The following is a 22994-nucleotide window of genomic DNA, read 5'->3' on the forward strand; positions in this document are numbered from 1 at the left end:
TAAAATGCCTTTGGGGTTTGGGTCTTAAATAAACATCCTGGTTGGGGTTTAGGTTGGAGGATTAAATCCTGGGAAAGGCAGGCGTGGGGGGAAGGGAGCTGCACCAGTGCCCCGAGCCTGCATGCACCTTCTGACAAGGTTAAAAATTGGCTTCATTAGAAGACAGTCACTGGAAATAAATTGCTCTGCACCCTTTAGGGGAATTGCTGGGCTGTAATTTCATCTTGTCTTTCTGGGGGAAAAATGCCCAGAAACCCTGTAAGTGAAATTACAGCATTTTACCCTGAGCTAGAATTTGGTATTTTTGCCCCCCAAAATGTCTTTACCTCCATGCCCCCAGATGAAGTTCATCCAGGATCTTGAATCATAGAACCATGGAATGACTTGGATTGGAAGGAAAATAAAAGATCATCTTGTTCCAGTCCCCAGCCCCATCCAACCTGGCCTTGGGCACTTCCAGGGATCCAGGGGCAGCCACAGCTGCTCTGGGCACCTGTGCCATCAGAGGTGAGGGGTTAGATGGGGTTCCCTGCATGTGCCAAGCCCCTGCCAGCTGCCCCCCAGCCCCTGGGGAGATGCCAGGCTGGGAAAGGAGCATGCTGGGCATTGGGGCCCTTACGAAACAGCACAGCCCAAGCAGAGTGCCCCAGTGCTGTTACTGCAGAGCCACAGGCAGAAGTGAGTGGGTGGTGACCTTTAACAGGACATTAAACGTTTATTAAACCTGTCAGAATTAGTGTCAGGCTGTTTTGAGGTTTTTTGTTTGTTTGTTTAAAATGAGAGGGAAGAAAAAAGACATTTAAGAGAGACAAGCATGACTGGTGTCATGAGCTGATCAGGCTGATGCATCCCATCCCACACGAGCTCTCAAAGTGAAGACCTGGATCTGGGATGGACCCAGCACCCACCTTCCCAAGGCTCCTTGCTGGATCCTGCTGCATCCATTGCCCCCACCTTCATCTGTGCCCCTCAAATACTTACTGGTTAGGTGGACTAATTTTTCCCCCTGCCTGTCTAAAGGTTTATTCCTTTGGAGAGTGGGAGAGTGAGATCAGCCCCACTTCTCACTGGTACTGTCTTCCCACAGCCACCCACCAGCTTTCCCTATGCCACCCATCTGAAGGCTATGTGTTCTCTTGAAAACTTCTTTGTTTCTCCACATTTTCTGTTGTAATTTATGTACAATACCACTGCTTGTTGAGAACCAAGGTCTTTATCTCTGTGGGAGTTACACCTGCAGAAATCCAGCCCTATTGCTGCCTGCACGAGGCTCTCCATGGTAAAAGACAACTCCAGTACCACCACTGTAATGCAAATGTTTCCTCTATTTTCACATCTCTCAAGGGTGATCCTTGGCTCCCCTCTGCGCCTCACCTCAAAACTCTCTGAACATCACCTGCTCAGGCTGGGGCTTGAACCCCAATAAATTTTCTCCCCATCTTCATTTATTTCTCTCTCCCCTAGCAGCATAGGGGCAGTCCTTGAATATATTTTTTCTCCTTTTGGTTATTTTTTTCTTTTTTTTTTCTGCAAGCGAGATGCATATTTCAGCACTTACTGACCTTTGAGTGTGCCATGGACCTACTGTGGTGATGCCAATGGGCAGAGCAGAGAGTGTGTGTCCCACAGGGCCAGGGGTGCCTGTGGTCAGGGCTGGCAGTGCACTTCTGGCTATTTTTAACTCCTAGGCTGGTGCTGGGTTGCTGTCAATGCATTTGAGCACGTAGGCGTCCTTTATTATTTTGAACATGATCATTCAAAATAATGTGGAATTGTCTCAGCTCTGGGGAGCTGCTGCTGTGGATGCTGCAGAATAAGGCTTTTGCATGTTGTGGGGGTCTCATCCATGTCCAGACTGGAAGGACTTCGCTGTGGCATTGTCCCCATGGGGCATGGTAGCTGGTGCCTGTTGGCAGCTTGAGCTGGCACTTTGGAGGTGCAAGACCAGAAGAGCAAAAGGGAAAATGTCTCCTGTCAGGGCTGCAGGTGAGGAGAGCAGCAGGAAAGTCTCTTCCTAGTGCTGGCTGGTAGCTTCCTTGTCTGCATGTGCTGCCCCATGTCCCCACACTCCCCAAAACCAAAGCCACTGGTGCATACAACGTTGCTTGTCTGTGAGCCAGGACGCACTGCTGGGGTCTCTCTCTTCTTCCTCCTCCCCATAACACTGTTGTTTGTGCCTGGATCTGGTTCAGGGAGTGCCAAGCTGAGTCTGTAACCCCAGTGTGTGCTACCCCTGCCCAGTGTGCTCCACTGTGCTACCTATGGAAACCCTTCCAGCAAACACTATTCCTCTCAACCCTGTGTGCTGTGGGTGTGCCAGCAGGTTTTCTGTCCTCCCCCCTTTACTAACCCACTTTTCCAGTGATGCCAGGGTAGGCATTTAGGCCCAGGAACTTCTGTCCCAGTAATGATTTTGCTTTCTGCTTGAGTCTGTGCAGTGCCACTGGTATTTGGAGTAGCTTAAAGGATGCTGTGGAGAGACAGGCTGTCACTTTGGGCTGCTTTGTGTCCTCAGTAGCAAGGCAATGGACATGGGGGCTGGGATGGTGTTAATGGAGATGGAGCAGTATCCCTCCTTGGAGGTGCTGATATCGGTGGGGGTGGTGGTTTGGGGCTGTAAGAAGAGCTCCTTGAAGATGCTGGAGAGATGCAAGATCACACTCAGCTTCTGGGCAAAGCCTCTTCAGGGTGGCTGGGCTCGTTTCTCCTCCCCATCCCTGGGTAGAGGTTAAGGTGCTTCTTCCCATCTTGAGGAAAACCAGCATTTTGCTTTGAATCAGTTTTTGGGGCTCTGTCTGGGTCAACAGGTTATCAGAGGATGAGGCAGAGTGGCTGAAATAAATCCTATTTGTGTATTTACCTGCCCACTATGAAGTAGCTCTGTGTTTGCCTGCTCTGCCTGTGCACAGCATTCACACCCTTGCCACACCCCTTGCCTTTTACTTCCCACCCAGTTCCTTTAAGAGGAACTGATTGAGGAATGAATTCACAATCCCAAGGGTCCAAACGTAGATGCTGTGATCACTGTGGAGTGGGGATGGATGAGGGTGACAGTGCTGCTTCCTGTACTTCTGGCTGAAGCAGGAGCTAATTAGGGGATTTTGGTGTCGGGCTGATTTGATGTTTGGAAATTCTTATTTTTTATTGGTTCCTACAAGTTTTGTAGCATATGAGGCTGCGTGGGTCTTGACAGGGCTTTGGTCTGTGCTCAGCAATGTCCTGAACTGGGGTGATGGAGAGGCTGAGTTAGTCTCTGGTAGTGCATCCCCTTGTTGCTCACCCCATGCATGATCCCATTTTCCAACTCAACAAACCGTGTACAAAAACTAAGCTGTGAACTCCAAAAGCAAGCCATATCCTCTTCACCTTCCCTATCACGAGGTGCTCTTCCTTTACTCAGCCCCCAAAATCTCTTTTTTGGGGACCCACCCTCCCTGGTACACCATCTCCTGCAAGCATCACCATCCAGGGGCTAAGTCAGCATCAAGCCACCTCTCACACACACTCTTCATGGTTTCACGATGCAGATAAATTTATTTTCTGTTATTTATGAGGTGCCTGAGCCAAGCTCTTCGTTTGCCTGGAGGCAAAGAACCAGGGTGCTTTATGGCTGCTTTGGCACCCCAATCCTGCCCTGGGCACCCCGGGAGGTGGTGGGTACTGGACCTTGGGTGCTTATTTCCCTGCCCTTGCATCTAAAGCAGGCTCTGAATTTGGGACGCTGCTTCTCTTGGCGCTTTGTCGGGCGCCAGAGCTGCCGATTAAGGGAAACGTGCCACAAGGCAGGTTTGCTTTGCAGGATTAAAAGCAAATAAATATTTATGCATTATGCAAAGCAGCTCTGATAAGATATGTGTGTCATTGGGAATTTGAAGCAGTTTCAACTTGGCCCTGAGATTAAGGGGTGTGTATGTCGATGTGGTATGGGGGCTTAAACTGATGTTTCTTCTTCTGCTGCAGAAAAATAAAAATAGAGAGAAAAACAAGCGGTTTCTTGCTTCTTGGGCTGCTCTGGTCTTGGGTTTCACCATCTCTTGCATCCTTGTATCTTTAGCTGCAAAAATGGAGAAGAGCCAGGGAGAGAGAGCAGTGCAGGCAGCATTTTGGATGCAAATATAATGCTGGCCCCGCTCCTAATATTCACTGTGTTTACACGTAAATGCAAACAACTGTTGACTTAGTTTCAATAGATAATGTATTTCATAACACAATGGAAATGAGAATTAAGCTGGAATTTAGCAGGAGGGAACATGTGTTTCTGCAAGACCTTGGGCTCTGCTGGCCCCATGGTGTTGGGGGACACTTCTGCCAATGATTTCTGTGGCTAATCCTTTCCAAAGTAGTGAGCAGGACAGGGGCAGGGCTGTGGAGCTGCAGGTTCAGGGAACTGAGCTGACCCACTGGCAGACAGGGGTTATAGGGACTGGGGCTGATCTGGGCCAGTTTCCTCCTGGGAAAGAAGGGCCTCTTGTGCTCTGGGGTGGGTCGAGGTGCCAGGGAAGGGAAATGCTGTCCCATGTTCGAGCTTGACTGATGACAAGTCCTGGGAAGGAGGAGGTATCAACAGCTAGGTCACCTTGTCCCGACGTGACTCCAAGCAGAAGCACGTGGGAGAGGACCTGGCTTGTTTTCGGGCCAGATCCTGGCCAGCCTGGAGCCATCCTCGCAGGGCTTCCTGGGGCCAGCCCAGGCGCCTTTGGATCAGGGCTGTGATCAGAGCCATTCCCATTGCATCTGCCCTAGGCTGGCACAGTCCCCACCCCACTGCAGTCCAGATCCCTCTGGGAGCACCAGTGGGACCCTGGCAGCACAGCAGTCCCCTCAAACGCTGTGCTGACCTGCCCAGGTGAAGGAACCCATGTCCACGTGCAGCTCCTCAGAGTTCCCAGAGGCAGAGGTGTCGCTGTCTGTGGGTCTGTCCCATCCATCTGTCCCTGTGCCATCAGCACAGCAGGGCTTGTGGCACTCAGGGCTCAGTGTTAAAAACAGCCAAGCCTTTGTGAATGTGGGGGTGATCTTGTGGTGTACAAGCAAGATGTATTAGACATTGGAGGATCTCCCCAGAGGAGCTCTGGGGATGGTCTCAAAGTGGGGACCCCCTGCTCCACCAGCAGTGTCCCTGGAGCTGCAGAGCAGGACCTGGTGTTGCTGCCCCAGCTGGGATAAGGGGCAGCCCCGCTGCCATCCCCGGTGGCTTCCCTGCCTTGCCTCCCCGTGGAAGGGGACATTCCTGCCTGGGATGTGGCACCCACAGCTGTTTGGCTCTGGCAGCAGCAGTGACACTGAGCCTGGCAGGGTTTGCATGGGAAAAGGCAGCTTTTGGGGCTGCTGCCATGGCCAGAGGCTGCCTGGGGAGGAAATGGGGATCCTGGCTGGCTGCGCCTCCCTGCCAGCGCTGCCGGTACCTGCCCCACTCGCCGGGTCACACCAGGGCGTGGGCATGCTTGGCTTCACCCAGGGCTCCCCACTGCCAGCGTGAGTCACCTGCTGTGCAGGGTGCCCTGTTCTGGGCAGGCTTTGAGGCTGTGGGTGGCAAGGAGCCCGCTGGCAATAGCTCTCCACACACGTGCTCCCAGCTGTGGGCTTGGGATGACCCAGGACCTGCTCTCACCTTTGTGACTCATCCCATAAAATCAAATAAGGGAGAAGGGAGCAGGGAGCAGAAAGGACTGGGAAACTCAAGGAATGGGGTGCTCCCATCTCTGAGCCTCCTTTCATCCCTTTGAAAAGCCATTTTATTTTTTTTAATGAGTTTATTTATGTAGCCAGCCTGGATTAGCAAACAGCCCATCCTGTAACACACAGAATACTCAGTACTGAGACACCAGTAACCAAAGAGAAATACTAGAGATAAAATTAGACATAATGAGATTATGTGGCATCTCTCTGTCAGGGACCACCTTATGCAGAGCAAACTAATTGCCTGTGCAGAGCAGAAAGTGGGTGATGAGCACTGTCTGGGAGCTGGGGTGGGGCTGGTGTCATCAGCTGCAGCTTTGCAAAAGAAAAAAGCATTGGGGTTGAGTGCTGGGGAGCAAGATGAGGAGCCTAACAGCTTTTGGGGGACTGGGGTGGAACATCCTCTGGTCAACCCTTGTGGAACTCATTGTCCCCAGCAATGAGTTGCTGCTGCTAGGTTTTTGCATATTTGCAGTGTGAGTAGCCTTTTGCTAGATAATAATAATAAATAATAGTAATCTGGAGCAGTGTCTGGTTAGATGGACAAGGTGGACATGCCAGTTGAGGCAAGAGCCAGGATATGGCATTGAGCACTGTTCAGAGAAAGCAAACCCCCTGCCAGGGTGTGGGGCCAGGGCTGCAACGCCAGGGGCATCATATATATGGGATTTTTCTTTAATTTAGTGGGGAGAAAAAATATTTTAAACAAGAAAAAAAGCATGTGTCTGTGTAATGTAAAATTCAAGTTAGGCTCTTAGTGATTTCATGGAAAACAACAGGCTTTTTATATTGGCTCTTGGGGTAGGAAGAGAGCAGGCTAGAATAAAGATTTACAGTCTTTGGGAGATTAAAGGCCCTTGGTACATTGTTCAAATACCACGAGATTAGTTTCCAAGGAGACGGATACCAGTTGCCATAGGCACCGGGGGCCAGGAATTAGGATTGCGATTTTTTATCCTGATCACGCAACCAGTAGCTGAATGCTGTTAAAACTGGGCTTTAAATAACCCCAGTGTTAGTGTCTGCACTGCTGAACCAGAGGCAGGGAACAGAGTCTGCTTGCCTTCCCCCTGCCCCAGCACCCACTCAGGCGTGCAAGGTGGGACCCAAGTGCTGAAGGAGGGGTGCAGGGGGGTGCAGGGCTGGGAACCCAGGTTGGTGCAATCCCAAGGCCAGCCTTGCAGGTTGTCTCATGGCTTCTGAGTTCATTTCAGGTCGTTTTGTCACTGAGCAAGGGTTTGCCAGCATCTTCTCGCAGAAACCAGCAGTCATGGTGGTGCAGGAGCTAGGGATCCTCATGGATTCATGGAATCGTGTGGTTTGAAAGGGACCTTAAAGGTCACCTAGTTCCACCCCACCCCCGCCATGGGCAGGGACACCTTCCACTAGACCAGTGGGATGTACCAAGGGCTAGAATTATCAGCCTGCTAATTTTGGCTTCCCCATGCCACTTGCTTCTGGGAAGTGCAACCTGAGCCCTGGTTTGAGGTGCCGGATCTGCATCTCTCCTTCTAGGAACTGCCAAGCAGCGGGTTTTGTATGGGAAGGGGTGCTGAGCTCCCTGATGCAGGCAGAGTTTTGGGGCTGGGCATCCCCCTGGGGAGGGAGGCTCAGCTCTGGGAGCCATACAGGCACCCAGGACCCTGTGGCTGGGTGGTTCTGCTCACCCACCAGCCACCAGGAAGCTCATCTTTGCCTTGCTGACCCAAACCATTCACGTGGGGCTGCTGAGGCAGGATCCAGCTTTCCATGCACGGTGCTTTCAGCATCCCTCCCTGCTATGGTGGGAATGCTCCAATTAGCACTTTTTTCTGCCTTGTTTTTTCTTTAAAATTTCTTTAATAAATGAAGAAGCAGTTGCTGGAAGCAAGAGTTTCTGCGCCTGCCTGCTGTGAGATTGCAGTGTGGAAACTTGTCTGGAGCTGGAAGCAGTGCTGCAGCAGCTCCACAGGCAGAGTGATCCCCCAGCAGCTGCCATGCCATGGAAGTGTTTATCCTGGGGGAGATGAGATACGCCTTCTGAAGGGCACTTGATCCTCTTCTATCTCTCTTTGCACTAGACAGAAGCCTGCTATAATTTTATTATATTATATTAAGGTATCCACCTAGACTAGGCGTAAGGAAATCAAGGTGGCTGCAGAATTTAATGCCCTGGTTGGAGATGGAAAGTGAAATTCCTGTGGTAGACACTTTTCCCTGTAGGAGCCCCCAGTTTGCTCTTTGCTTCTTTTATAAGGGGGACTAAACCACAGCAGGTGCCAGATTATCCAGGAAAGAGGAGCCGAGGCAGCGATGCTGGTGAATATTGTGGTGCCCGTGTGTGTGTGAGGAGCTTTTTCAGCAGGTGCCTTGGGATTTGTGAGTAAACTAAAACAGGGAAGGAGGTGTTTGGTCATGAGAGCTTGCTCTGCCCTGTACTACACTTGGAAGGAACCAGGCAGGGGAGATACAGGGTTTGGAAGAGCCAACAGAGGCGGCGAGGTAAGAGCTGCGAGCATAGTGGGGATGCAGGCACAAAGCAGTGCTTGCATCCTCACTGCCAGTAGCAGCAGAGGGTGTTTGTCCCTCAGCTCTGCTGCTTTCAGTCTTTGGAGAAAGGTATCACCTTGAAAATCTGATATCAGCTTGATACCTGTCAGTCCTTTCAGGAAAAGCTGCAGCCCACGGCTGGGACAGGAGCACTCTGTGCTGGGCTCAGAGCTGGCTGCATGGCTGGCCCAGAGAGTGCTGCTGCATCCAGCTGGGGACAGGCACCAGTGCTGGGGCTCTGTGCTGGGGCCAGCCCTGTTTAATATCATCAGTGATGATCTGGATGAGGGGATTGAGTCCACCACCAGTAAATCTGCAGATGACACCAAGCTGGGAGCGTGTGTCCATCTGTTGGAGAATGAATGGGAGGGCTCTGCAAAGGGATCTGGATGGGCTTACTCAAACAAGATGAAGTTTAACAAGTCCAAGTGCCAAGTTCTGCACTTTGGCCATAACAACCCCCAACAAACAGGCTGGGGACAGAGTGCCAGGCAGAAAGGGACCTGGGGGCACTGGCCAACAGCAGCTGAACATGAGCCAGCAGTGTGCCCTGGTGGCCAAAAGGCCAATGGCATCTTGGCCTGGATCAGGAATGGTGTGGCCAGCAGGAGCAGGGAGGTCATTCTGCCCCTGACCTTGGCACTGCTGAGGTCCCACCTCGAGTGCTGGGTCCAGCTCTGACCCCTCAATGTGGGAAGGATGTTGAGAGGCTCAAGCACATCCAGAGGAGTCAACGGGACTGGAGAGGGGCTGGGAACACAAACCCTGTGAGGAACGGCTGAGGGAGCTGGGGGTGCTCAGCCTGGAGAAAAGGAGACTGAGGGGTGACCTTATCACTCTCTACAGCTCCTGAAAGGTGGCTGTGCTCAGGTGGGGCTGGTCTCTTCTCCCAGGCAACCACTGATAGAAGGAGAGGACACAGCCTTAAGCTGCACCAGGGGAAGCTTAGGATGGACATCTGAAAAAAATCCTCACTGAAAGAGTGACTGGGTGCTGGAATTGTCTGCCCAAGGGTGGTGGAGTCACCATCCCTGGATGTGTTTAAAAATAAAAGACTGGACGAGGCACTCAGTGCCATGGTTTAGTTGATGAGGTGTTAAGTCAGAGGTTGGACTCGATAAAGGTCTTTTCCAACCTAGTTCATCCTGTGATTCTGTGAAAAGTAGCAAAATAAAAAGGAATTTTTAGATGTGTGGAGAGATTTGGCAGCAGTTATGGGGCAGCAGTTGGACCAGCTTTGGGACTGGGGGTGCATGGACACCCAGTTTAGGGGATCAGATGTGTCCTGAGCAGATGCTTCTCACACCAGGGGTGTGAGGCATCATGGCACCTGGGGTCCCTCAAAACCCAGAGCTCCTTGCTTGTCCCAAGAGGGCTGTGCTGCAGGGGCACCCACACACAGGGCACAGATTAGGGCTTTTTGGGTTGTTGAGACAGTTGAGGGTATTTCTGGGCATTGTGAGTGCCCTGGACCGCAGTTACATCTGACATTGGTGCTAGTGGAGCAGCTCACCAACCACCTATTAGAGACACAGCAAACCATCCTGGCATGGGCATGATCTGCATGGCTTTAGATGGAGATGATGTGGCCACAGAGGCTGAAGGCTGGCACTGAGTTAGGTGTAAGGGATTAAAAGGTTTAGCTGGGCAGGACAGGTGAGTTAAAGCCCATATGGAGCAGGTATCTCCACTGCTGCAGCAAAAAATGCAAGGACAGCTCTTTGGCAAGTGTGGAACTGTGTCACAGGGCTCCTGTGGCCAAGATGGCTTTGGTGACATCTGCTCCTCTGATACCAGTTTTTTGCTTAAGCAATGAGAAGAAAAACAAATATGGAAATTCAAGACTGGTCCCTACCTTAGCTTTTGTCCTTGCTGTGGCTGATGTGGTTTCCAGGGCTTTTTGCTCAAATGGCTCCAGCTCACCAGGCACCACCTGACTGATCACAACTACCTGCAAAAAAGGGACCTCCAAAATCCCTGGGATGGAGTGGGACAGGGAAATACCCTCTGAGTCATTTCCCCTTCCTCATTGGTGAGATAACCCTATAACCCTTGTTTCATATATATATATATATATATATATATATACATATATATATACATATACATATATATATATATATATATACATACATACATATATACATATATACATAATGTTTTTGGGGATATATATATATATATATATATATATATATATATATATATATATATAAATTGGTTTTGGGGATTTTTTTGCTGGAACTGTGTTTGGTTAACTTGGGCCTCCCACCATCTCATCAGAACCACTGAGGCAACAGGTAGAATTTTCCTGGAAAAATGAATAAGTGGGTAATTTCCTGACATTATTGTGTGGAATTGTGGGCAGGACCAGTGCAGTGGTCAGGTTTTTTTTCTTTCCTCTTTTTTTCCTTCTTTTTTTTTAACCCCCAGCTGCTCCATGGAAATGTTAGAGGGACTGGGGATGTACCTCCTTGTGGGTGCAGGGCTGGGGGGTCACTGGCCCATTCCACAGGAGTTCCTGAGCCTCCCAAGTGCCTGGTTTTTCCTTTGCTGCAGCACAGGTGATTCATGAGTGAAACTGCCCCGGGGCCAAGTTTCTAATCTCTCCCAGGATTATCAAGGGAGATGTTGTAAGAGCCAAGCAGGAGATGACATTCTATGCCAGCTGTTGCACAGCACCCTGTTCCCCTGAGATTACTTTGTGGATGAGAAATAATTTAAATAATAAAATTTTATAACCTTAAAAAAAAACCCCAAAAACTAAAAAATGTTAAAACAATCTGCAAATGCTTGCCTTGGCCCATGACAGTGGTGTGATGGCCCTTGAGCCAACCTTTGCTCCTGGGGTTGAGACTCAGTTTGCAGAGGTGTGATGGGGCTGTCCCGGGAGCAGGACCCCTGTGGAACCCTCAGCCCTTTGGTGCTGTGCCAGGGAGGGATTTCAGTGGGACAGGCAGTGGAGCCCCAGGAAGTGGGGCAGGCTGCTCTGCACCCATCCTACCCACCTTGCTCCCTGTTGTCAGCCTGAACTGCTCTAAGAATGGTTTACCCTAGTTTTTCTAAAGAGGACTTTCCCTTTAATTAGACAAACAACTTCAAGCCCTGTGTCTTAATTTGATTTAAATAAGCCTAGCACTTGCTAGTGAAGTTTTCTTTCCTCCTTTTTATTCCACCCTTTCTTAAATCCACTCTCATGCTCTTTGTGACCACAAATGATTAAAAGCTTTACTGGAATTTTGTCCCCCCCATCCCTTAAAATCCCATTGTGTTACTTGAGTCATCTTTTTGTTATGTTTTGGGTTTTGGGGGTTTTTTTTTGCCTTGTTGAGTGATTCTTGCTTTTACTTTATTAAACAATCAGCCAGGGGAAAGGGGTTATTTTTGTCCCAGTCTCCTGCAGGATACAAAGGGGATGCAGGTACCTTGCCTCATTTTCCATTGATGTTATCCCTGTCTTTCCTATTTGGTTCCCTCTCTGCAGCCAGATCCAGCTTGTGGCTTTGCTTTTTGGCAGCCAAGAGAGGAGCATCTCTTTTCCCTGGCAGTGCTGATTGCTGTGGGAGGCCATGGCTGAGCAGGTTGGTGCAGCTCCCAGGTGGATGCAACCAGCCCCACCAAGGCAGGGACTGCTTCTCCAAAACCTGCTAGAAGGCACCAGAATGTTCATGTCATAGCAGCCACATTTAGTAATAAATAGGGCATTCAGGAACATGTACTGGCATCAAAGTAAAGCTGTTTTCTAAGCAAGCTCTTGGAGGAGTGAAGAAGGGAGTGATGCTCCCTGGAGCAAGGCCGTGGCTGTCCCCAGCTCAGCTTGGTGCCCAGCGTTGGCACCACCAGCACCTCGCTGTTTCCTGCCAGCTGCAACAAGGCATCTCTTATTAGCACAGCATCCATGAAAAGATGGAATCTCAACTTCCCTGCTCCTGCAGAGCTGTGCTCAGGAAGCTGCTTGGGAGCTTGCAGATGAAATGGGCTCTTGTCTGTCTGTCCGTCTGTCCCTCCATGCATGCACAAACTGCAGGGCTGGAGCAGGGCAGATTGCTTCCTGGTGTTGCTGCAGCTCCTTGTGCTGGTAAAGCTGGAGGTGCCTGACAGAGACCTGTCCCCAGCACGGGGACACCTGGGCTCTGTGCCCAGTTGCAGGACCATATGTTCAGTTTCCTGCTTTATTTTCCAAGCTAATGCCTAGTTAGGCCAGGTTCCTTCTCCTCAAAATTATAATGGAGGAATTTTCCATGAGTTTTGTTAGAAAGAGTTAGATGGGTGGAAAAGGATTTTCCTGGGTGACTGTTAGTGTGGCTGAGGTTCCAGCTCTGCCATCTGCAGGTGCCAGTGGAGCCCCAGCACTGCTTGGCTGCTTTCAAGAGCTGGCAGCTTGGGAAAAAACCTGGAGGGCTCATCCAGAACCATTCCTGAAATTCAGTCATTATTGTTTAAAGGGATTTCTCTCCTCTCTTCATTAGCTTGTTGCAGACCCTTATAAAAGTTTGCCCAGAGGAGCTGTGGCTGTCCCATCCAGGAAGTGTTCAAGGCCAGGTTGGACAGGGCTTGGAGCACCCTGGGACAGTGGAAGGTGTCCCTGCCATGGCAGGGGGTTGGAATGAGGTGACCTTTAAGATCCCTTCCAACCCAGATGATTCTGTGATTCTTTCATAACATGTGTGTGCTCGGGCACCTGCAGAGATGACAGTGTGGGGGAGCTTGTTATTTTGGGCCAAACCCCACCATTTCCCCAATTTCCTGGGGCAGCACAGTTCTGCTTTGCTTTCAAATTCCTTCTGCTTGGACACAGGTGCAAGCGAGGGCAGGAAGGTGAATTTGGGGATTTGCTGTTGCCTTTAAGCCATGTTTTCAGTGAGGCTGGGCAGCTGTGGTTATCGACTGAGTGGTAAATTGAGTTATGTGCAGGCAGCTTCATCTATATTCCCCACCTCCTGCCCATCCAGCCTTGTTAGGGATTCTCCAGCCTCTTTCATCCATTTGCCATGATTTATGATCTAGTTCAACTGCCTTATGAACTAACTTGCTGCCTTTTATTCACAGGATTAAGGCCGGGTGGTGCCACACTGCCCTCCAGATGGAGGGGCAATAGCTGGGAGGGATGTGTTGGGTGCTGGGGTGATGCTGTCTCGAGTGTGGGTGCCCCAGCATGGGTGCTTTGAGGGTGAGACCTTGCCTTAGTGTTCCTGCAGCACTGGCATTACCACGAGTTGAGATGAGACATGAACACTGAGATGCAGAGACCTGATGCTGTTGCTGCACTTGTGGCTGGCTCACAGCATTTCTCCCCTTTTGGCTGTGAGGGATGGAGATTCTGGGGCTGAGCCTCTTTTCAGTTTTGTGGTCCCTGCACGCCACCTCGTCCTGTTCCCCCTGACACCAAGAACTGCAGTGGGGATCCCCTTACCATGAGCTGCATCTCTCCCTTGGGGTGAAAGCAGAGCACCCTGTGACTTTGACCTGTTTTGGGGACACTTTGGGTGGCAGGCTCTCCTCTTGCCCAGGATTTAGAGCGGGAGGCACAAGGATGGTCAGCACGGTGTCTTTGTGGGGACAGAGCCATCACCCCCTGCTCAGGGCTGCCACCAGAGCACAGCCTGGGCACAGGAGTGCTCTGTGCCCACTTCAGCACCACATCCTCTGCCTTGCATGGCCACAGGCTGGACAGCTGGGCTGTCCCGCCATGCAGCTGGTCCTGTGGCCCCTGTGCTGTGGTGGCATCTCCTCCAGGGTGAACTCCAAATGCAGAGGTGATCTGGCCACTGCTGGTGCACGCAGCATCAGCTCCAGGGTTTGATTACAGCTCAACAGCTTCTGCAGTTATCAGCCTTTAACAGAGGACTCATGGGGATTGTGGGGCTCAGGCTGCTGCGGCCTCTCTGCGTGCCTCAGTTTCCCCAGTGTACCTGTGCCAGCATTGCTCCTGTAGCACATGATGGTAGTGGGGCTTCTCTGGTGGTGCTCAGCTCCAGCTCTCCCTTAGTGATGCATAGCTCTTTCTTTTTTTTTCTTTTTTTTTTTTTTTTTGTTTTCTGTTTTCAGGTGAATATGGCCTTGGCAGGGAAGCCTCTAGATGTGACACTCACCACCTCCAGAGCTGACCAATGGAATATGGTGTTTCCCCAGAGAGACGAAATCATCACCAGCTTAGTGTCTGCCTTAGACTCCATGGTAAGAGGCCAGTGGCACCCCTGTCCCCGTCCCCCTCCCTCCTTTGGCCTCCATTTAGCAAGGCTGTCTGGGTGCAGGGCTGGCACACGATGCCTGCTGAGCTCATTCTGCTCTCCTCTGCTGCTGGAGAGCCCAGGGAACTGCTGAGAAATAAAAACCCTTTCCTGCCCTGACAGCCATAAGGATCATAAAGTCAGCACAAGTTAATCTCAGATGTGTATTGTTTTGCCATTAATATTTATGTTGGTATCAACTGGCTGTAGGGTGGTTGGGTTTTTTTTTCTTGCTGTTTTACCAATGTTACTGTGAGCATTTACACAACAGCAGAACAATGGCTTTTTATCTCTGAGAACAAAGAAAATAACTTTCATATCTTTTGACGTAGAATTCCTGGTGGAAGCCTTGCCTAAGTCAGCTGTGCTTACATAAACAAGATAACTGTCTGGATTAAGTCTCGTGGACCAGAGCTAATCTTATTTTTAACTGTGAATGTGATCAATAAGGGAAAGCGGATGTGTAGTTACAAATGTCTAAAGCAATGAGATGTGCTAAATAGCTCTCTCTTTTTAAAGTCAAGTCATATGTAATGCATTTATCTAGGATATGTTTTCCTCTCTATGCGGGTAGAGGTTTTTTCATTAATACCAATTTCCTTCTCTTTGACATCACCACCCCACTAAGGAGCAGGTTCCTGGAACCTACACACCCCAAGCAGCTTTGATGATTTATATACTTGCCATCCTGTACAACAAATTATGTTACCATAGTTTGGCTTCTTAACGAATATTCATTATTGTGCAGTCCTTGTTAGGTGTTTACACAGGGGCCAGGGAGCCAAGCTGATCCTGAAATTCAGCCAAGGGCACTTCACCAGGGGCAGGCTCTGTGCTTACTGAAACCTAGCTGCCTGTGTGCCTGGTAAATAAACCACAGGGCTATATGCATGTCACCAAGCAGGCTTAGGGTTTAGATTTGTTCTGCATCCCAATCTCACATACCTTAGTTTTCTGTTTATTTTTTGAGTGTTGGACTTTTTGAGCAAAATACTTCTCTTTGTGACTGGGGTTTGAAAGGAGGTTTCTTAAAAATATCTGTTTTATGGGATTTGATTCAACATCTCCTTGAAGGTGAGCAGGAGGGAAAATGACCTAGTGTAGAAGCTGGCGTGAGCCCACACAAGTGAAGCTCCTTGTAGGTGTGTGCAGGGAGCTGAACTTGGCTTAGGGGGGTTGGTCCCCCTCGCTCTCCTGCTCCCTCCCTGGCTGCCAGCATCCTCCAACTCCTCTGTGGGGTTGTTGATGTGTCTAACCAGGGCTGGTGCTAGGAAAATCCCCCCTTTTTTACCCATTTAAATGATGACCTGGGGATAGCATCTTCCTAGCACCAGTGCTGTAGCTATAGGAATATGACTCAGGCTGCTCACACTGAGTAACTGTTAAAATATAAAAAATACTAATAAAAATGCATATACGTGTGTATTATGTAGAGCAGGAAGGGCATATTACATAAAATGGATTAATGGAAGAAGTTTTTTCCATCTCTTTATTGTTTTGCATAACTGTACAAGAAGAATCGTTCCACTAATCTGGACTTTGACCATATTAGTGTTCTGCAGCTGAAATAAGATTCCCGTGTTCCTTATTCCATTAGAGCTGGTGGAAAAATGCAAATTGTTATCGGTTGTGGAGTGGGTTTTTTGGTAGACTTTCTTTTAACAGGAACGTTTTCTTTTCAAGAAATGCAATAAAATGTTTATTTTTAGGCTAGGAAAAAGTGAAATAAAACGATGGGTAAATCGTTATTGTTTTCCAGATGGATATTTTTGTAGAGCTGTAAAGTCATTGAAGTTTTTAAGGGGATGTCATAAACCCATGAAACTCTGACACAAACCAGAAGACTGCTTTTGAGGGGAAGGAGAAAACGCCACGGGGAAAGGGCAGGGGGTGGGAAGCAGGGCTGCTCCCCATCCTTTGCTGACCTGGTGCCTCCAACAGTGCTCGGCGCTGTCCAAGCTGAACGCGGAGGTGGCCTGCATCGCCGTGCACGAGGAGAGCGCCTTCGTGCTGGGCACTGAGAAGGGAAGGGTCTTCCTCAGCGCCCGCAAGGAGCTCCAGGCTGACTTCCAGAAGTTCTGCAGTGAGTATCCGCTCCGGCAGCACGCTCCAGCTGTGCCAGCTGTGACTCCCACTGCGCACGGAATGAGTGTGGTTTGGGGCAGCTCAGTGCTGTCTGTCGGTCCGTGTCTGTCACAAGACAGGAAAGCTGGACAGGACTGAAGGCACGTCTAACCAGTATGGTTAATGCAACGTTCTCCATTTATTAGTGAGAAGATGGCAGTTTATACACACTTTTTACAAAGGTACTCTCATTGGCAAGCTGACATTGTTTGTTTTAAGGTGGACTAAACCTCACACTATAAACCTGTACCACTTCACACCCAGACAGCCCAGTGCTTCCCACCGTAATATAATTTCTAACTGTGCCACAAACTCTTAATTTCTAATTGTGTCACAGGCTAGGAAGGCCTCACAGGGCCCAAATCTGAGGCCTAGACTGGAGTAGCTCAAATCTCATTCCAGACATAAATCATGCCCTCTCTCAGAAATGCTGTAACAGGGTGGTGTTTGGAGTGATGGAGGAATTGGGCGGGAGCTGCAGCCAGAGCCGCTTCCCTGCCAGGAGGGCACTGCATGCCCCGGGTTTTCTCTCCTAAAGCATCCCTGAGGTGGCTCAGGGCTGGGTGCCTGCTCTGCTGCCCTGCTGCTCTTCGCCTCTGGCAGTGCTGCCAAAGCACTGCAGTGTTTTTTGAGGACTTAGCAGAAATAGTTTTGCCTAGTGATCCTCCCAGGAGCAGAAGGGCTTTCTTGGTCCAAGGCTTTTTTCCTAGTTTTAGAAAAACAGGAATGGATTTGGTAGCTGGAAGTGTTGTTTGTGGAGTTGGTTGTATTTTTGAGGGATGAACAGCAGCGACAGGATGCCTTGAGCAGGAGCTGTGTTCCCGCAGTCTCAGATCAGATTCACCAAGTATCTGAGGGATACCTGTGTGTTGCAAGCCTTCTGTCCCAGCTCTGTACCTCTGCCAGTTTCTATAAAACAGTCTGGGAGCTGAAGGGAGGGTGGGAGCTGTTCTGTGAATGTGGACCGCGTTTCTTGGACAGCATCCTCCCCAGCATGCTGGCTACTGCTTTCCTCACTCAGTGTAGAAGCTGGAATGGGATCTGGTTTTGGTGGTGCTGAGGACACCAGACCCAGATCTGTTCTGTGGTGGGGTGTCAGCAGAGAGAAATACACAGTGTTGATAGAAACCACATAGGTGCTTAATTCATTGGAGAGATTGTTCAGGAAGGGTTTGCTCTGGTGACACCAGTGCTATGAAGCTGCTCAGGTCACTGGGTTGTTCACTGCATGGCTCTACAGGAGCAGCTCTCTGCCATGGCTCTGCCCAGCCCCTTGTCCTGCTGCCCTGGGCAGCTCCTGGCCAGCTCCACTGTTCCATCCTCTCACATTCTGGTTAGTTTTCCTCCGCTGCATTCTGCAGGACAGGAGGCATTTGGGGGATGTCTCCTACATTCATGGACAACTCTGCCTTCCCTTCCCACCACCCACAAGATGTGGGTGGCAGTGGGGTGGCCAAAGAGAGGGAACTCCCTTGTGTTTCATCAGGCTGAGAGAGGTTGTTCAGTCCGGAGAAGAGAAGGGTGCAGAGAAGCCTGAGAGCTCCTTCCAGTACCTAAAGGGGACTTTTAAAAAAGAGGGAGAGTGACTTTTTGCCCAGGCAGACAATGATAGAACAAGGAAGAATGGCCTTAAACTAAAAGGGGAGAGATTTAGATTAGGTGTTAGTAGGGAATTCTTCTTTTCAGTGTTACAAGCTACTGGGATAGGTTGTTCAGAGAAGCTGCAGCTGCTCCATCCCTGGAAGTATTCATGGCCAAGTTGAACAGGGCTTGGAGCAACCTGGTCTAGTGGAAAATGTCCCTGCCCATGGCAGGGGAGTGGAATCAGATGGTCTTTAAGGTCTCTTTCGACCCAGACTGTTCTCTGATTCTGTGATACTCCTGGTTGATGCCCTACTGCTGTGCCAGTGCAAAGAACCTGGCACTAGATCCTCATTTCCCCTCTCTTTGGTTTCATTTACACTTTTGTCAAAAAGAAATAGTCATGTCTGCTTGAAAACAGAAATCCTTGAGCATGGAGTTTGAGTAAAATGGATGATGCTGCAGAGAGGGTGAAATTAATTGAATTATACAGGCCCAGACTCAACTCCACTCCATAAAGCCCTTACAACTGGCACAGAGTGGAAAGTATCCCTGGAAGTGCCTCTGATTTCTTGCTGCCCTCTTAGAAAGATCTGAATTAATCTAAAGCAGACATCACTTGGAGATGTAAGAAGCCTCTTATCTCTCTGGGGCACAGACCTCGCTTGAGTACCCTCCTTTATCTGAACCTCTGGTTCTGCCTCTCCTGACGCAGGGGGGAATTGACAGTGATCAGAATTAATGTCAGTGGAGGAGGGAGAGGCACTGCTTGGAGGATGCAGATGCAGATTCGTTTCACAGCCTTGGTAAAACACCTCAAAAAAATTTTCCAGGGCCTGTTTTGCCATGCTGTGGGAGGCACGTGGAGCTTTACAGGGGTGGCATGGTGGCTGTTTACTTTGCAGTGTCTGGTTCTGTGTGGGTCCCATGTTGCTCTTGACCATTCCTGTGATGTCCCAGCCATGGACTTTTTCCACAGAAGGATCTATGAGCTCCTTGAGCACCCAGGCAGCATCCAGGCCCGATTGCCAATAGGAGTCTGTCGAGGATGATGAAGGAATTAGTCCTTTGTCACCGAAAATCCCTTGCAAATTACTGTGGATAGAACAGCAATAATGCATTTGTAGTGTTTAATTTTCTGTGCATTTAGAGATGCAAAGAAGTCAATGCTGAAGATATGCTTTATTTGAGCTTTAATGGGGGAAATTAGCAGGAAATAGCTGGTATTACTGAGCTACGTGATGCTGAAGGGTAAAAAAGCCTCCAAGAAAGGCGGATTTTCTTTTCCTGAGAGATTGAAGGCTAAGCAGATTGAAACCAGAGACTAGAAATGAACTGCCCAATTAGTCATAACTGTTTCAGTCTGGCTGAGTGGGAAAAGCCAGGGAAAAGGGGGCAGGCACCGGATGAGTGACCCTGCTGCTGGCACCACTGCCTACTGCCAGTACCTTTCCCTGCACGTTGGGGGCTGCTGGGATCAACCCAGTGTGATCTGATCCAAGCTGGGGCCTGAGGTGGGTGGGAGAGCTGGGAACCTGCCTGCTCAGCCAGAGGCATCACCCCTTCTCACTGCAGTGACTCCTGTTTTCTCCTCTCACCCGCAGGAATGCAGCAGAGGAAGGAGCAGGACGCAGAGGTGCAGAAGAAGGCAAAGGAGTGCGGGCAAAGGGTGCTCAGGGTCTCCCCGGACCAGGGATCAGATGTGTACCTCCTCAGGAAGATGGTAGAGGAAGTGTTTGATGTGCTTTATAGTAAGAACCTTCATGCTTCCCTTTGGGGATATGGAATGTCCCTGGGGCTCACTGAGCTGCCCAGCCCTGCCACCATCTGTGGCTTTCATCACCAGCCCGGCTCCTCGGCCCAGGAGCAGGTGCTGGCAGGGGCAGCATGGTGAAATGTGCTCCTGTACAGAGTTAGCACTGCACTGAGATGGGTTTGGCCACTGCTTCGTAGGCTTCCAGTGCCCCAACCTGAGCCAAAAAAATCCCTGTGCTGAACGAAGCATCCTTTGTGTCCCCTGACCAGGGGAAGTCTCTGTGATGCCCTGAATGTGATTTCCAAGCACACCTTTATGCCAGCCACTGCATCCACAGCAAGTACTCTGTTGGACCTCTGCAGATTCACTCTCTCTTATCCCTGGAAAGTCTATGTAAAAAGAAAACAGATGATTTTCTAGCATGTGGCCCTGCAGCCCCAAATTTGAGAGACGAGGTGGTGCTGTTCCAGCACATGCATCATCCCCAGCAATAAAGCTTCTGCAATTAAATATAGATGACCATATGGCTGTTGGTATGGAACCCAGTGGGTTGCAGAGCTCCTTCCAGGCCCAATCTGCAGTGGCTTCAGCAGCAGCAGCACCTTCTTCTCACTCAAAGGATCCCCTGGAACCCCCGTGGGGCAGCTGGCAGTAGTGGCCATGCTGCTGGCTCATCCCCTGGCAGCACTTCTACAGCTGTGTTAGTCAGGGTAGGAAAAGCAATATTGGCTTGGGAAAACAGCCCCAGTAATTCCCCCATGCTGCTGAGCGAGTTGTGTTAGTTTTGCATGATGCTTTGGGGGAGTTCAGGCCCTGTGGCTGGACCAGCTGCAGAACTGGGTGCTTGGCTTTTCTGGCTGCAGCTCCCCATCACCATCTGAGATTCAGGACTGGGAGAGCTCTGCTGGGGCTCTGCAGGGTTTCCTGAGTGCAGACTTTGCCCCTGTTTGTGTAGGTGATTTGGGAGTGGGCATTCCCACAGAGCAGAAGGGGGATAATGGGAGCTACCACCAGCCACGCTGGGCTCACATGCAGGATTTGCTGCTGCTGGCTGTTGCTAGCATCTTCCACAAGCTTCACTGACGGGAAAAGGGAGCTGGCATCCCTTCTCCTCTGGGACAGACAGTCACTGAAATTTTCTGAAGCCACTTAAAGGACTTAGAGGCAATATTCCCATTAATGGGAGCAATCAGATCCTATTGCTGCTGTCCAAAGGCTGGGCCCAAGAACGAAGGAAGGGATGATGCAGAAGAACCATGGGAACAGAATGGAGAGGGTATTTTTTTCCTGGTAAATTCCCTCTCCAAGCTGCAGGTCTCATTGTCCTGCTGCAGGTACAGTGCCAAACTTTGCTGTCCTCTTGGGAATATGTGAATTATTAAAATCTGACATACAATAAATATGTAATTGTATCTGCATGGGCTTTATGAGCCATGCAGCCCATCCATTGGATGATTAGTAAGGCTTTTTACAGTTTCAAGGTGTGTGCAAGTGCATGGGGACACATTGGCTGTGCCCTCAACCCAGCATGGCCAGCATTGCCATGGCAGAAGAAGGTTTGGCATCCCTGGGACAGGGATGTTTTGACTTTGGCACTGGGTGTAATTCTGCCTTTGCTGCTGCTTCAGCAATAGCAGCTGTTTCCATCCTTGAGCCTCTCTGTGGTGAAACCTGACAAAGCTGCTTGCTCCACTCCCTTCATTCCCACTGGGAAGGGCTTCTCCAGGTTGAGTGGGGAGAAATACAGTAGATGCCCCAGGGTGATTCTGTTTGTAACACTGAGAGGACTGTGAGAGTTTAACAATTCCGATTCTTAGGGCTTTTTTTTTTTTTTTTTTTTTTTTTTTGTTATCCTTTCATCAATAAGGATTGGAAACAAAAAATCTTTTAAAATGCTCAATCAAAAAGATTCTCTCCAGAGCCTGGTAATCTCTGCACCAACAGGATGACTGATTACCAGTGGCTTCTATTAAACAGGCATTAATGATTATTACTGTCTCTTTAGCCAAACCACAACTCTGTGCAGCATTGCAAGGCTTCTGAAGGTCACCTTGACAATAACATGGTCCCCATAAAAATGTGTTTGGGGATTTCTTGAGCATTGGGCTAGTAAGGAGCCACTGTGGACATTGGAAGCTTCTCTCAGTCATGAAGAGAGGTGATGAAGGGAAGTGGACAGCTGCTAGAGCCAGCACATTGGGGCAGGGAAACTGTCAGCTTGCAGAAAGTAAACTCATAGTGTCATGGTTCAAAGGCTTATTTTAAAACTTTGCTTATTTGCTTAATTCAAATATTATCAATCTTCCCTGTAAGAAGCCTTAATGGCTCGTGCAAGTTGCACGTTGTTAGTTGTAATGCATTCCTTCAAAGGACATGCTGAAGAAATCACTTTTAGTAAGGACTTGTTGGCAGTGTCACAAGATTTGCAGTATTTCTGTAAGATCTTTTAGTTTTTGTTTCTTTTTTTAAGAAGAGGGAAAAAAGAAAAGATTGGAAAGAAAATCCACAGTATAAAATCCCTCAACAACTTAAAGGTCCTGTACCCTTCTCTCTCTGCCCTTCTGCCTGGAGAGGAAGGTGCAGGCACTGTATCATGCCACCAGATGTTCTGGACACATCCAGACAGGTTGTATTCCTTCATGGCTGTTTCTTGTGCTTCATGCTTTCAGCACCTTGCTTATTGATCACAGTGGCTTGGGTTGGTTTCCAAAGTAATTTTTCCCCAGAGAGTGGCTTGAAGGTTTTGGCCATTCCTTGAAATCCTTCAGATCAGGCTGTTTTTCTGATGGTGCTTTGCCTGCAAAGTGTAGTAGGGCAGCCCTGGTCTAGACACACAGGCATAGAAAATCCCTATATAATGAAAATGCTCACTGCTTTTCTGCTGCTACAAGGGAAGGGAAAGCAATTTGTACCTGACTCCTTAGGGAGATTTTGGTGTCAGAGGTAAAATGGGGCCAGAGGCAGATGGTGGGGACATGGTGGGACTATGTTGCCAGTATTGAGGGAAGCAGGTGAGAGTTCTGGGCTGCTGAAGGTGACTGTGCAGTCAAATGTATTGATGTTCAAGCTGTCTGTGAATAGTAGGATGGAGGGAG

General features: G+C 49.5%; 1 protein-coding gene across 21 annotated transcripts in view; it reads left to right on the forward strand.

The window, feature by feature from the left end:
• Positions 1 to 22994, forward strand: part of GTF2IRD1 (GTF2I repeat domain containing 1) — a 70338-nt gene that overhangs the window by 7342 nt on the left and 40002 nt on the right. For all 21 annotated transcript variants that reach the window (XM_085557595.1, XM_085557608.1, XM_085557604.1 and 18 more), the window contains exons 2-4: positions 14257 to 14385; positions 16380 to 16521; positions 19748 to 19894. In XM_085557595.1, the coding sequence (XP_085413721.1) occupies positions 14257 to 14385; positions 16380 to 16521; positions 19748 to 19894 (418 nt within the window). The remainder of the gene's footprint in view (positions 1 to 14256; positions 14386 to 16379; positions 16522 to 19747; positions 19895 to 22994) is intronic.

This window comes from Lonchura striata, chromosome 19, assembly GCF_050655825.1.
Source record: "Lonchura striata isolate lonStrDom1 chromosome 19, ASM5065582v1, whole genome shotgun sequence".
NCBI classification, from domain to species: Eukaryota; Metazoa; Chordata; class Aves; order Passeriformes; family Estrildidae; genus Lonchura; species Lonchura striata.